The sequence below is a fragment of the Podarcis muralis genome, chromosome 7 (assembly GCF_964188315.1).
Source record: "Podarcis muralis chromosome 7, rPodMur119.hap1.1, whole genome shotgun sequence".
In the NCBI taxonomy this organism is placed as follows: domain Eukaryota; kingdom Metazoa; phylum Chordata; class Lepidosauria; order Squamata; family Lacertidae; genus Podarcis; species Podarcis muralis.
Window position 1 is genome coordinate 81,752,902 of NC_135661.1, and position 14,457 is coordinate 81,767,358.

General features: G+C 46.9%; 2 protein-coding genes across 3 annotated transcripts in view; both read right to left on the reverse strand.

Annotated features, from left to right (window-relative positions):
* Window positions 1–14,457, reverse strand: part of LOC114603344 (hemicentin-1-like) — a 136,442-nt gene that overhangs the window by 90,630 nt on the left and 31,355 nt on the right. The window lies entirely within an intron of this gene.
* LOC144328499 (cell adhesion molecule CEACAM7-like) lies at window positions 1,824–11,960 on the reverse strand. The gene is made up of 5 exons (XM_077932236.1): window positions 11,842–11,960; window positions 7,331–7,693; window positions 6,351–6,623; window positions 4,308–4,409; window positions 1,824–2,097 (listed from the first exon to the last, which is right to left on the reverse strand). Exons 1-5 carry the CDS (start codon window positions 11,885–11,887, stop codon window positions 1,979–1,981), a joined length of 903 nt encoding a protein of 300 aa, XP_077788362.1. The 5' UTR covers window positions 11,888–11,960; the 3' UTR covers window positions 1,824–1,978.

Sequence of the window (14,457 nt, forward strand, 5' to 3'; positions counted from 1 at the left end):
CAAAGAGCCGAACTAAAATGCTGACCTTATATCCCTTCCCAGCTCTTGCCACCAGGTGCTATGAGTTACCAATTGGCCTCACCTGTGTGGCCACACCTTGCCTCTTCAGAACAAACTTAGGAAGGCCCCAGTCCTGCAAAGTCCTACTGGTCACAGGGCCTGGCTCCTGCACGCACTCCTGACACCTGGCCCTGCGGAGAAAATGTCCTGGTCCCTACAGTTACACAGCTGCAGCTGAAAGGAAAAGATCTGAACGGGAAAGAGGGAGGCTTGAGGGTCCAGGAGAGGCCTCAGCAGTGGAGAGGAAGTTGTTGGTTCCATGTCTTATCCCTTTATCTCTTCGTAGACAGAATGGATTCTGGGCAGCAAGGTCTAAAGAGAAATTGGAGATGAGTCAGGCGGAAACAAGAAAGTCAGATCCATTTTGGTTTCAAATTGTTTTCCTGGGCAGCATGAGGCTGATGACATTTCTTTATTGATATTCTTGGAAGCAGAACATCTTGTAAGAAGAGAAGCAAATCAATGCAAGTGCCTTTTGTCTGGATAATTTATATCGGCTGGGAACCTCGGTGCCCTTTACATGGGAATTCGGATAAATTACAATACAGGGATTGCCACTGTAAAAGAGCAATTTTGGGGGCAATATCTGCTGCTCTTTCCTCTGGTGCGCGGAGGGAAAAGCTTATACTCCCCGAGATACCCATTTCTATTACAGGAAATTTGCCCACCTTTGCACTGGGTAGCCAAATGACAGCAGTGCTGGTGCCAGACAAACTTCCCTCGTGGATGACTTCCAGACTTGGGGTGCCACTCAGAAAAGGATCTGTTTGTGGCTGCCACCCACATTACCACTGAAGGTGTGTGTGTGGGGATCTGGAAAAGGGCTTCAGAAGATGGTCCAAATGGTTGGGGAGCTACCTGTGGGAGAAGGTGAACTCTAAGGCCCTAAACTGTATGAGAGAAGCTTAACGCTAGCCATTTGACTTGTGCTTGAAATCTAACTGGAAGCCAATGCAGATCTTTCAGTAATGGGCTATTATTTGTTTGATAATGGATATTTTGAGCCTAGTTGAAATTTTCCAAACATTTCAAAGGGCAAGGGGCCTTCTACTCACCTCATATGTGTTGCTGGCCTTGGAGGAGCTTTCAGGCTTAACCTGGATCAAACACAAAAATATGCTGAAGCTTATACTAGCACAGACAACTGCCAAATCTTTGAGTTCTTGCGAACGGATTGTGGCCAACATTCCCCAGGAAAAGGGTAAATCAATACCACATGGGGGAAAATTTGGGCTGGCATCCTGAGGCTGTGAACTCAATGAAAAATCTGCCTGCATGAGTAATATCTGTGGGAATGTTCAGGGTGGCAGGAGAGGATATATTGTTTACTAATATACTTCCTAACTTGCGCTAGCAGGTTCCTTTATGTAGCAGAGTTACACCCCCCCTTTTTACATGCACAGCAGATAGCTGGTTGCAGGCTCGTGTGAGCCTCTCACTATTATACAATTCAGTCTGTCTCAGATTGAATTGCATGTTCCTGATAAGTTCCCTTAAATCCCTCTTAAAAAAACAAAGACGCCACAATCTTATTCAAAGTCAATAAAAGAAGTTTACTCACATCAGTTCACAGTTTGATTCCTGAAGGCAGACTTAGTTACAAATATGTACATGTGGATCTACCCCATATGGGGCAATAAGCTAGCTGAGAGCTAGCAGAGCAGTCCTAGCTAAAAGCTGGTCAAAAAGAGAGAGGTGTGCTGCGTGACTCGTCCTTTTGTTACCTGGACAAGTTAGGTCACACCCACCTTCTATCACATGCAAAAGGAAGGATGCTCCAGCCAGGAGGAACAGGAAGTTTCGACTGTCTGGACCAAACATTCCCTCACATGTCTTCTCTAGCATTGCAAGGAATGTTGTACTTGACTGCCTCTCATGGATCACATCCCACAATATCCATCTCACAACAAACACCCATCTAGAGGCCCCCTGATTCACTCACTTGAGGTTTTGCTTCTCCAGTTTGTGGATCATTCTCATATACCTGAGGGGTGGGTACAACCGGAGAAGTTGTTCTGCCATTCCGATGACGGGCACCTGCAAGAGGGAGAAGAAGGCTGGGAACCAGCTCTTAACATGGAACTCCTACCCTTTTACAGACTACGGTATACGCTTCTGCTCTGACAACAGGGTAACATCAGGTAAACTGCAGAAACCCTTTTCTTTACACTTTTTTTGTTATCCATTTGAATCTTGTCCTTAACAAGAAGGGGAACAGCAGTTTTTGCACAGGCACACGTACCAATCCTGGAAAAGCTCACATCCTGAAACAAGTGAATGTTTTAAAACCTTCAGAGATGTTTGTGCGTCAGATGGACTGGGGAGATACTGGTTCGAATCCCCATCAATTAAACTCAAAGCATTTCATTCAGTAGTTGGACACGGAAAACACAGTTAAGGCTATTTGTTTAATTGACACTGAAATGGAGAATGCCTATGCCTATTGCTGAAAAGGTTTAACATGGGGAAATTCCACTAAGTGCTCTCTGAGCTTCTTGCAGGCCTGATAATGGTTGTTATTCTCTGCTAGCTAACACCTGAGTGTTTAACCTTAGATCAGGTGATTAAAGTATTGGATTGCAAATTCACCATCTTGGAAGGTTGGTGGCTGAGTCTTTGTTCCCGGACTCTGTAGGGGGAAAGATGTATAAAAGAGCCTGCAGAAGGGAGTGAATACAGCACCAGTCAAAATGGAGGCTGTAGGAAGAGAGAGGTCTCTGCTTAAAGGTCTGCTTGGAATTATCTTTTATTTTGAATATGCTGAGCCTGTTGTTGTTGTTGTTTAGTCGTTTAGTCGTGTCCGACTCTTCGTGACCCCATGGACCAGAGCACGCCAGGCACCTCTGTCCTCCACTACCTCCCGCAGTTTGGTCAAACTCATGCTGGTAACCTCAAAAACGCTATCCAACCATCTCGTCCTCTGTCGCCCCCTTCTCCTTGTGCCCTCCATCTTTCCCAGCATCAGTGTCTTCTCCAGGGAGTCTTCTCTTCTCATGAGGTGGCCAAAGTACTGGAGCCTCAGCTTCACGATCTGTCCTTCCAGTGAGCACTCAGGGCTGATTTCCTTAAGAATGGATGCATTTGATCTTCTTGCCGTCCATGGGACTCTCAAGAGTCTTCTCCAGCACCATAATTCAAAAGCATCAATTCTTCGGCGATCAGCCTTCTTTATGGTCCAGCTCTCACTTCCATACATCACTACTGGGAAAACCATGGCTTTAACTATATGGACCTTTGTTGGCAAGGTGACGTCTCTACTTCTCAAGATGCTGTCTAGGCCTGTCATTGCCCTTCTCCCAAGGAGCAGGCGTCTTTTAATTTCGTGGCTGCTGTCACCATCTGCAGTGATCATGGCGCCCAAGTAAGTAAAATCTCTCACTGCCTCCATTTCTTCCCCTTCTATTTGCCAGGAGGTGATGGGACCAGTGGCCATGATCTTCGTTTTTTTGATGTTGAGCTTCAGACCATATTTTGCGCTCTCCTCTTTCACCCTCATTAAAAAGTTCTTTAATTCCTCCTCACTTTCTGCCATCAAGGTTGTGTCATCTGCATATCTGAGGTTGTTGATATTTCTTCCGGCAATCTTAATTCCAGCTTGGGATTCATCCAGCCCAGCCTTTCGCATGATGTATTCTGCATATAAATTAAATAAGCAGGGAGACAAAATACAGCCTGTGCTGGACAGCAAAAGGTATTGTATGGAGTTATTTGGATGTATCTTTGCTGTTTTGAAGAAAGTTATGCAAGTAAAGCTTTGAATAATATCTAATGGGTCTGGACAATGTTTCATTCCAAAAGGAGTTAGTTTTTATGCATCCAGTCGCTTCAAGCTGCGCAATATTCCTGCATTGCAGGGGGTTGGACTAGATGATCCTCAGGACCCATTCCAATTCTATGACTCTGTGAGTTCCAACACCACTTTTACTAGAAAAATAGCACTGTGTTTGTGAATGTTTGCATATATTCTTTTATCATCTGTTCGGCAAATGAAAATTCTGACTATTTAACGAGTGTCTGGACAATGTTTTGATTCCTAAAAAGGAGTCAGTCTTACACATGTTTAGCTACCTAGCTGTACAATGTTGCTAATCTGCAACAGCTGTTGTCCCTGGCCCTGCCCCCCACCCCCCAAACCTTTGCTTACTGGGCTGCTGCTGCCCAAGGCAGCTACTTCAGTCTGCCTCATGGGGCCCCCCGGCCCTGACAGGGGTCTCCTGAAGTCTGGGATCTGCTCTGGTTTTACTCACGGAAAAGGAGGTAAGTCAGGGTTCCCATCAGCACCAATATTGCAGCCAGAGACCCGATAACAGTCCCAGCGAGGGCTTCAGCAGAACTGAAAGCAGAAGAATCTGAAGAGCAAGGCATATTTTTAAGAGACTGAGCGATGTCATAATTAAGGACTGCCTGTAATCTAGCCTCTATAGACCCTATGGTAGAAGCAAGGGGCTGGAAATATTGGGGGGGGGGCATTATCCTGTACGCACAGCTGCTATGCATCTCCCCACAAGTGAGCGTTTCTGGACCAACAAAAAACAGCAGCAAAACTTTCCACCCTACAGTTAGGAGCAGAGCTTACTCTGTTGGGTAAGTTACAGATGGGTAGCCGTGTTGGTCTGCCATAGTCAAAACAAAAAAAATTCCTTCCAGTAGCACCTTAAAGACCAACTAAGTTAGTTCTTGGTATGAGCTTTCGTGGTATCTGAAGAAGTGTGCATGCACACGAAAGCTCATACCAAGAACTAACTTAGTTGGTCTTTAAGGTGCTACTGGAAGGAATTTTTTTTGTCTGTTGGGTAAATTGGGTTTTACCGGGGTGCAGCTCTGAGCCTCTTCAGATGGTGAGTCCGTCAGCATTACTTAAGCACCGCCATGTCAGGGACTGGCTGCATTAGGAAGAGGCGTAGAATCTGCCCAACCAAGAGCTGCTCAAGGAAGGCGCAGAGGAAGAGGATTTTGAGACTGGGGACTGGTGGTGGGATTCTGGCCACAGCTTAGAGGAGCTGGGAAGTGCTAGAAAGAGGGTGCTTGAGGGATAGTGAACAGACAGGACAGGATGAGGAGGAGCCAATAATAATAATAATAATAATAATAATAATAATAATAATAATACTCTGCCCATCTGGCTGAGTTTCCCCAACTACTCTGGGCAGCTCCCAATGGAATATTATTATTATTATTATTATTATTATTATTATTATTATTAATGCAATAAACATTAAAAACTTCCGGAAACGGGATGCCTTCAGGTGTCTTCTAAAAGTCAGATACAGTGGTACCTCAGGTTAAGAACTTAATTCGTTCTGGAGGTCTGTTCTTAACCTGAAACTGTTCATAACCTGAGGTACCACTTTAGTTAATGGGGCTCCCGCTGCTGCCGCGCGATTTCTGTTCTCATCCTGAAGAAAAGTTCTTAACCCGAGGTACTATTTCTGGGTTAGTGGAGTCTGTAACCTGAAGCGTCTGTAACCTGAAGCGTCTGTAACCCGAGGCACCACTGTAGTTGTTTATTTCCTTGGCATCTGATGGGAGGGCATTCCACAGGGTGGGCACCACCACTGAGAAGGCCCTCTGCCTGGTTCCTTGTAGCTTCACTTCTCACAGTGAGGGAACCGCCAGAAGGCCCTCGGAGCTGGCTTACATCCAGTCTGGATGTAAGCGCTGAGAGCGATGACAGACGGGTGGCAGACCCTGCAGTTCTCCGTCAGAGCCATTCTGATGGCTTCTCTGCTGACAGCTTGCTCCCACCCCCGTCGACTCCTAGAATGAGGCGTTCATTGCATGTTGCCGAGCAGCGAGACAGGCAGACACGGAACCTTTCTCTCACCACCATAATCTAGGTAAAGGTAAAGGGACCCCTGACCATTAGGTCCAGTCGTGGCCAACTCTGGGGTTGCGGCGCTCATCTCGCTTTATTGGCCGAGGGAAGCGTACAGCTTCCAGGTCATGTGGCCAGCATGACTAAGCTTCTGGCGAACCAGAGCAGTGCACGGAAACGCTGTTTACCTTCCCGCCAGGGTGGTACCTATTTATCTACTTGCACTTTGACGTGCTTTCGAACTGCTAGGTTGGCAGGAGCAAGGACCCAGCAACGGGAGCTCACCCCGCTGTGAAGATTCGAACCACCGACCTTCTGATTGGCAAGTCCTAGGCTCTGTGGTTTAACCCACAGCACCACCCGCGTCCCACCATAATCTACCTCCACACAAAAAGCGATAGGGAGTTAGAAACCACTAGTGTGGAGAGCAGAGTCAGGAGGAAAGGTGTTCCTTGTTTATTAGTGGATTACTCACATGCCATAGTTATCTTACTGGGGTTGCTTATAGCATTACTGACAGGGTTGACTGCCTGACATTTATAGATCCCTTCGTCCTCTTTGGTGATGCCAGTTAGCATGAGGGTTCGGTTCCTTTCAGAAAGCCCAGTCTTAGACGGGACAGGACTACCATCTTTGAACCAAAGGATGGAGACATCTAGGCGGTCAGAGGTGTTGCAGTGTAAGGTGACAGTTGTGTTCTCTGCCACTAGGGATTCTGTTGGCTGCAGGACTGGGTTGGAGAGGATTTCTGCAGATGAAACAGAAACACAGTCATCATTTGTGGGTCCTCATGGTCACTGAATCTGCTTAAGGCACCCTTTCTCAACCTGTGGGTCCCCAGATGTTGTTGAACTACAACTCCCATCACCCCTAGCTAGCAAGGCCAGAGCTCAGGGATGATGGGAGTTGTAGTCCAACAACATCTGGGGACCCACAGGTTGAGAACCACTGGATTAAGGTCTCTTCAATTCTAGCTACTACAGAAGGTCACTTTGAGGCTGCTACTCAGTACAGTGGTACCTCGGGTTACAGATGCTTCAGGTTACATACACTTCAGGTTACAGACTCCACTAACCCAGAAATATTACCTCGGGTTAAGAACTTTGCTTCAGGATAGAACAGAAGTCGTGCAGCGGCAGCAGGAGGCCCCATTAGCTAAAGTGGCGCTTCAAGTTAAGAACAGTTTCAGGTTAAGAACAGACCTCCAGAACGAATGAAGTTCTTAACCCGAGGTACCACTGTATAGCAGGGGATCATTACAGTAGCCTAGCCTAGTTTACTTGGTCCTTGGCAGATGCAAAACTCAGCAGATCATAGAACTGTAGAGTTGGAAGGGATCCAAGGGACATCTAGTCTAACCCCCTGCAATGCAGGAATGTAACAACTCTGGACAGATAAAGGAGAGGGGACATCTGAAGGCATCTCTAAAAGGTGAGAAAGGAGGGGGGGAAATACCTGAGATGGTTATACTGGTAGCTCCCATTTCATTACGCAGAAATCCTCCCATTCTTAATGTATAAGTTCCAGAGTCGCTCAGCCTTAAATCTGTGATGCGAAGGGAGCAGTCTGTGGCCCCAGACTCCCTCCCACTGAAGGCAGGTCCATTTTTCTGTTCAGCAAATGGACTTAGTGAATAAACAAAGATCTTATTTTTCTCTTCAGCTGCCCCTCGGTACCAGTGGCAGCTAAACAGATCAACACGTCCTGGTGTTAAGGAGACACTCTGTCCTTCCCTCAGGGTTTCTGGTTCAACTGTGATGTGTGTTTTCGTCTTGCCCTGGCCTGGAATCAGCAGGAAGGAAGAACGTGGGATGGAGGCTGCAGGATGGAGAAGAAAAAGAAAGAAAAGGGGAAAACATGGTTCTAGGCCAAGGCGATGGAGTTGCCAAAGTGTTTCAGACCAGTTTGTGCAAGTTAGCTTAAATTCTCGTTCACTGTAACTTCCCCCATCCTTCTGGAGTTTCAGTGTCGGAGTGGTAGTGATATCATCTTTGCATCATATTCATCCATCCTCTTGTTCCTGGGAGAGTGTGAATTAGGGATGCTACAGAGCCAATGAGTTGGGTCACCATGATGAGTCAATACTTTCTCTGACTCAGAATAGCAAGATCAGAAAAGGCTCCTGATGCACACTAAACCAGGCTGACTGCTGCCCATAATCTGGGGATGGTAGAGACCTGGGAGCTGGGGTTCAATTCCCCACTCGGCCGTGAAGCTCACTGGGCGACCTTGTGAGAGTTGCTACCTCTCAGCCTAACCTCTACCTCACAGGGTTGTGGTGGGGATTGAATGAGCAACAGGGGAACTACAGAAGCCACCTTGAGCTCCATGGATAAAAAGTTGGGATATAAATGCAACAAATAAATAAACAAATTTAAATACAAACTTACGTTTGTCTTTAAATCACAATGAAACAATGCATGAACCCAATGCACAGTCACCAGTGCTAGATTTGCATACAGTCATACCTCGGGTTGAATATGCTTCAGGTTGAGCGCTTTCGGGTTGCGCTCCACGGCGACCCAGAAGTAACGGAACACATTACTTCCGGGTTTCGCCGCTCACGCATGCGCAGATGGTCAAAATGATGTCACACGCATGCGCGGAAGCGGCGAATCGCGACCCGCACAGTCGCAGGTTGCGTTTGCTTCAGGATGCAAACGGGGCTCCGGAACGGATCCTGTTCGCATCCTGAGGTACCACTGTATAAGCTTAACAAGTTATAGCTTAGGGCCCCACTCTCTTGGGGGCCCCCAAAAAAATTAAAGAAAAAACAACTGGATGTATTATTCACTACAGTGGAACCTCGGGTTATGTACTGTCCTCCTTATGAACGCTTCAGGTAACGAGCTCCGCTAACCCGGAAGTAGGTCTCCTGGTAGCAAACCTTGCCCCGGGATGCCAGCGGAAGTCACATGCCGATGGCACGGCAGCAGCAGGAGGCCCCATTAGTGAAAGCGCGCCTCAGGTTAAGAACGGTTTTGGGTAAAGAATGGACCTCCGGAATGAATTAAGTTTGCAACTGGAGGTACCACTGTATTGTATTTCACTATTAATATGCTTCTTCTTAATTGTATTTCAGTTCAACAATTATTTTGATAAAATACATATTTTGTTATGTGTAAATGGCTTTACCTAACTATTAGGTCCATAAATTACCATATAGCATATATTCAACACAAAAAAACAGTGACAATTTGTTGTTGACAAAGGACAGCTGGACATATAGGTAAAGGTAAAGGTACCCCTGCCCGTACAGGCCAGTCTTGACAGACTCTGGGGTTGTGCGCCCATCTCACTTAAGAGGCCGGGGGCCAGCGCTGTCCGAAGACACTTCCGGGTCACGTGGCCAGCGTGACAAGCTGCATCTAGCGAGCCAGCGCAGCACACGGAACGCCGTTTTACCTTCCCGCTGGTAAGCGGTCCCTATTTATCTACTTGCACCCAGAGGTGCTTTCGAACTGCTAGGTTGGCAGGCACTGGGACCGAACAACGGGAGCGCACCCCGCCGCGGGGATTCGAACCACCGACCTTTCGATCGGCAAGTCCTAGGCGCTGAGGCTTTAACCCACAGCGCCACCCGCGTCCCGCTGGACATATAAAGGGCCCCATTACCTTCAGTAGCTCAAGGCCTCATCAAACCTAAATCTGGCCCTGACAGTCACCCTTCACAATCCACACTTAGCTCTGCATTTTGCGATGCAGTTCTCCCGCCAAGAACACATATTCCGAGGGGAGAGTTGAGTATTCATAACAAGCAAGTAAAAAGCAGCATATAGAAATGTGCTATACTGGGGGAAATTGCTTTGCGAAAAATGAATTTCGCACTAAAAAGCTGATTAAATTTCATGGGACTTTTTTATTCTAAAAAAGAAGAAGAAAAAGAAACTGATGCGGGAACATGGAGAACATGTGAAAATAAGGGGGGGGGGGGAACAAACTTGACAGTTTCACCCATCCCTACCCATAACACACAATTTGGTCTCTTCTGCATACCTGCCCTGTGACATCAGGTGCTCACGATTCCCACAGAGAGACTGCTATAGCCAAGCCCTCCAGAAATGACTCCACCCACAGGCCCTGCCTGCCTGGGTCTCTCATCTCTAGGAGAAACAGGACAGCCTTAGCAAAATTACGAACCAGGGCGTACAATGTAACCCATGCCTAGGTTTATTAACAATCTTCAAAGAAACTCAACTCAAATGGTTATACAATAGTACCTTGGTACTCGAACGGCTTGGCTCCTGAATAAATCAGCTCCCGAACGCCACAAACCCGGAAGTATTCCGGTTTGCGGACGTTTTTCGGAAGCCAAACTTCTGCTGCAGCTTCCGCTTTAGTGCAGGAAGCTCCTGCAGCCAATCAGAAGCTGCGCCTGGGTTTTTGAATGGGTTTGGGACTCGAACGGACTCCCGGAATGGATTAAGTTTGAGAACCAAGGTACCACCGTACAAGGAACTTATCACTTTTCTTCTACCAGCAGCACGATTACTTATGGCAAAAAAACTTGGAAAGGACTCGTTCACCGGCACATCACACAAATGTGTGGACAATGGCTTAACCTCAGAAACTGAGTATATGCCTGGAATGACTTATCCAACACAGACAATTTTGTTGAAATATGGCGCCCCTTTTTAAAATGTCCATGTCAACACCCAAATGACCAGCACTCAACAACTATGCACACAGACATATGGGAAATTTTGACACATTATTTTTCAAATCTGGGGGAGGGGGGGAATCAATGGTTTTGTTCATGTTGATGTTCACATTTAGATCCTTTTAATTGGAAATTAATAAAAAGGTTTCTAAAATAAATGACAGGCAACTTTGACAAAATACCACCAAAATGCACAGCTATATGTGAAAATTGATACATAGCTCCCAATGTATATAAAGTAATATAAATTCATTTTTCTTCTGTCACACCCTCCCTCTCAGCCCAGGGTCCCAACAAACCAGTGCTTTTTTTCTTTAAAAAAATACCGTATTTTTCTCTCTATAAGATGCACTTTTTCTCTCCTAAAAAGTAAGGGGAAATGTGTGTGCGTCTTATGGAGCGAATGCAGGCTGCGTTGCTTTCGCTGAAGCCAGAACTGCAAGAGGGATTGCTATTGAAATACTGCCCCTCAATGAGGCCAAACTTTGATTCACAAACTGTTTAGGGGTATGCGTCCCCCTGCGTCCCCCCAGTAAAAAAAAGCACTGAAACAAACTCTCAGTTCACCCACAACAAGCAGAGTTTCTGGAAACTGTGGACACCATCCTAGTCTCTCACTCTAGACTTGCTTCCTATGGTTTCTCTCCTGCGTGGATTTTTTAACATGTGAAGTAGAACTAGCCTTGTGACTGAAGCTCATTCCACATTCTAAGCATTCAGATGGTTTCAGACCTGTGACATTTCTTTCCTGTGAGGTGGGATGATGTGCCTTGCTAATGGAGCTCTTTCCACAACCCAAGCACTGGTTTCTTTGATGCTTCATTGAGATCCGAGCTCTCTGTCTCTGGCTCCGTAAGAACCCCAGCCTGCCCCCCTAGTACTTCCCCTCTTATCTTTCCCCACACCTCCTTCGCTGGAGGGTGTGGGGACACCTTCAAAGTCCTTCTCCCACTCCACTGTTTGTGACTCCAGCTCTCTTCATTCAGATTCCCTGCCAGCAACACCTGCGGAAATGTTAGGGCAGCAGCAAGGGAACCTCAATTTTAAAATATGCACCTAATTGCATGTTTTAAAACACATTTTCTCTCAAAATAACAGCTTACTCTAGCTGGAATTCTGGAGAGCTCCATCTTGACAGCTTTTGGAGAAGTATGAAATCTGAGGGAGAGTTAAGCTCCCAGCCCCACATTAGTCTGAGAAATGCAAATAAAGTCAGCCAGCATCAGAATTGGAAGGAGCAAATCCTTTGGACATCCCCTACTCCCCCCAAGTAAGTCCTTCCCCTTGTAGGGTGCTGGTCTCTCACCTGCTAAGAGCAGCATCTGCCAGGACGCCATCCATGGCCTGCCCATCTTGCGGGCACTCTTTTTGGGGGCTTGGTTTAGGCTGCCTGTCTCCTCACAGCTGGTGTTCTGGGGTCCTTCTCTGCTCAATGCCCAGCATGCAGTGCCACTGCTGCCTCCGGCTGAGTCATTGACCACACAGAGGGGAACTGGGCAGCTGAGATTTCGAGACTGGGTTTTCCCCAATAACTGCAAGACACCCATACCAGCACTCTATGCTTCTTCCTCATATGCCAAGCCAGTGCGGGAACAATTTGCTCAAATGCTTAACTTGTCAGCACCCGCCTCTCAGCTGGTAGCAAAGATGTGATCTGAGCTGAAGAACTGGGTCCAGGCAGACTGTCATACAGAGTTGGGAAGTTTAGGATTCATTATGGAAAAGGTCTAAAGCTGTGGTCTTCAAACAAATCAGGACCCCAAATCCACCTTAGACTCCCAGCCAGGAATTTGGCACCCAATTTCACATTTTCTTTACACTTAATAGTGTTAGTGTCTAGACACACATCACACGCGAAGGCAGTGGTTCATGCCATCCTGGTGTGGCAAGAGTGGATGGCAATCATGGCAGGAAGATTGTTGTTGTTGTTGTTTAGTCGTTTAGTCATGTCCGACTCTTCGTGACCCCATGGACCAGAGCACGCCAGGCACTCCTGTCTTCCACTGCCTCCCGCAGTTTGGGCAAACTCATGCTGCTAGCTTCAAGAACACTGTCCAACCATCTTGTCCTCTGTTGTCCCCTTCTCCTTGTGCCCTCCATCTTTCCCAACATCAGGATCTTTTCCAGGGAGTCTTCTCTTCTCATGAGGTGGCCAAAGTATTGGAGCCTCAGCTTCACGATCTGTCCTTCCAGTGAGCACTCAGGGCTGATTTCCTTAAGAATGGATAGATTTGATCTTCTTGCAGTCCATGGGACTCTCAAGAGTCTCCTCCAGTACCATAATTCAAAAGCATCAATTCTTCGGCCTTCTTTATGGTCCAGCTCTCACTTCCATACATCACTTCTGGGAAAACCAAAGCTTTAACTATACGGACCACCAAAGAAACATTTAAACATTTCAGTGTAGTATAGTGGCCACTGAGACCATATAACACCGGTCCTGATAAACCTACATTGGCCCCCAGTACGTTTCCAAGAACAATTCAAAGTGGTGCTGGTCTTTAAAGCCCTAAATGGTCTTGGCCCAGTATACCTGAAGGAGCATCTCCACCCCCATCGTTTTGCCCGGACACTTTGGTCCAGCTCTGAGCGCCTTCTGGTGGTTCCCTCACTGCGAGAAGTGAGGTTACAGGGAACCAGACAGAGGGCCTTCTCGGTAGTGGCTCCCGCCCTGTGGAACACCCTCCCACCAGATGTCAAAGAAATAAACAACTATCTGACTTTTAGAAGACATTGGAAGGCAGCCCTATTTAGGGAAGTTTTAAATGTTTGATGTTTTGATCGTATTTTAATATTTTGTTGGGAGCCGCCCAGAGTGGCTGGGGAAACCCAATCATATTATAAGCCCTATGTTATAAATCAAGCAATGATAGGTGTTGTTTCTTTTTGTTTTCCAGTGCATTTCTTATTTAAAAAAAATTAAAAAATTAATTGCACCATGAGCAAATTTTTATTTTGAAAGTGTGGCTCAGAGAACTACTGTGCTAAGGTATTGCCATACTACTCCCCCCCCCCCCCCTGATACAAGTGAACCAAGATTTCATGCATAGGTGTTTAATCTTCTGAACCCATTAAGTAGTTGTACCCTCTCTTTGATTTCTGGAAGTTTTCTCATCAGTGACACTTGTGGTTGATATGGAGCAGAGAGCAAATCATCTTCACCCATCACTGTCACCCCAGTTCACCTCACCTGGAAAGCTGGATTCTTTCACCCGCAGCAGGAGGATGACTGCGTTCCTCTGGCTCCTCTCCCTACCAAACACCCACACACCCACCTGCGGCTCCCGACCGCCCTCTGAGGCTGGCCCCATTGCCCTATAGGAAGCTATCTCCCTTGATGGGATGTCAGAGAGAAGTACTAGAGCAGGGGACAGCAAGGTTTACCTCACCTGGGCCAGTTCACTCCAGTGGAGTTCCCTCCATGGGCTGGACTGCGCACACGCTCGTCTGTGCAGACGCAATTTCCGGTGTCTGTGCTGTTGGCATGCAGAGGGCCGGGAGGTCAGCTGACTAGCCCGGGCTGGGCAGTCTCCTTCCAGCCATCCTGCTGTGAAGACCCTCACCTCTGCTCTAACGTAAATCAGCAACCTGGGCTTACTCAGCCAGTGCACACTATCAGCTGATCGAACTGTGCACACAGAATAGGCGTGAGGCTTATGGAAGCATACTACAACTACAGATTTATTAATCATAAATCAGGACAAAGAAACATGTGTCTCTCTGTCTCTCTCTCTCATCATCTCAGAGAGAACAGATAAAAACACAGCAAGCTGTGCTGGAATGTAAACAGACATGTGACACGCAACAATTCCACACGTCTGCTCCTTAAGGTGGAATGGAAATGTCAACATGCACATGCGCAGATGCAATTTTCGGCGCTACAGAAGTGAGTCCCTGCTCCACACTGCGCTGGTTTAGTGCA

Excerpts from the sequence above, each read along its gene's own strand:
- LOC144328499 (XM_077932236.1), bottom strand. The coding sequence starts at position 11,887 with ATGGGCAGGCCATGGATGGCGTCCTGGCAGATGCTGCTCTTAGCAG. Across the intron at positions 7,694-11,841 it reads GCAGATGCTGCTCTTAGCAG|CCTCCATCCCACGTTCTTCC; the intron begins GTGAGAGACCAG and ends TCCATCCTGCAG. Across the intron at positions 2,098-4,307 it reads CCTGACTTACCTCCTTTTCC|GTGCCCGTCATCGGAATGGC; the intron begins GTGAGTAAAACC and ends TCCCTCTTGCAG.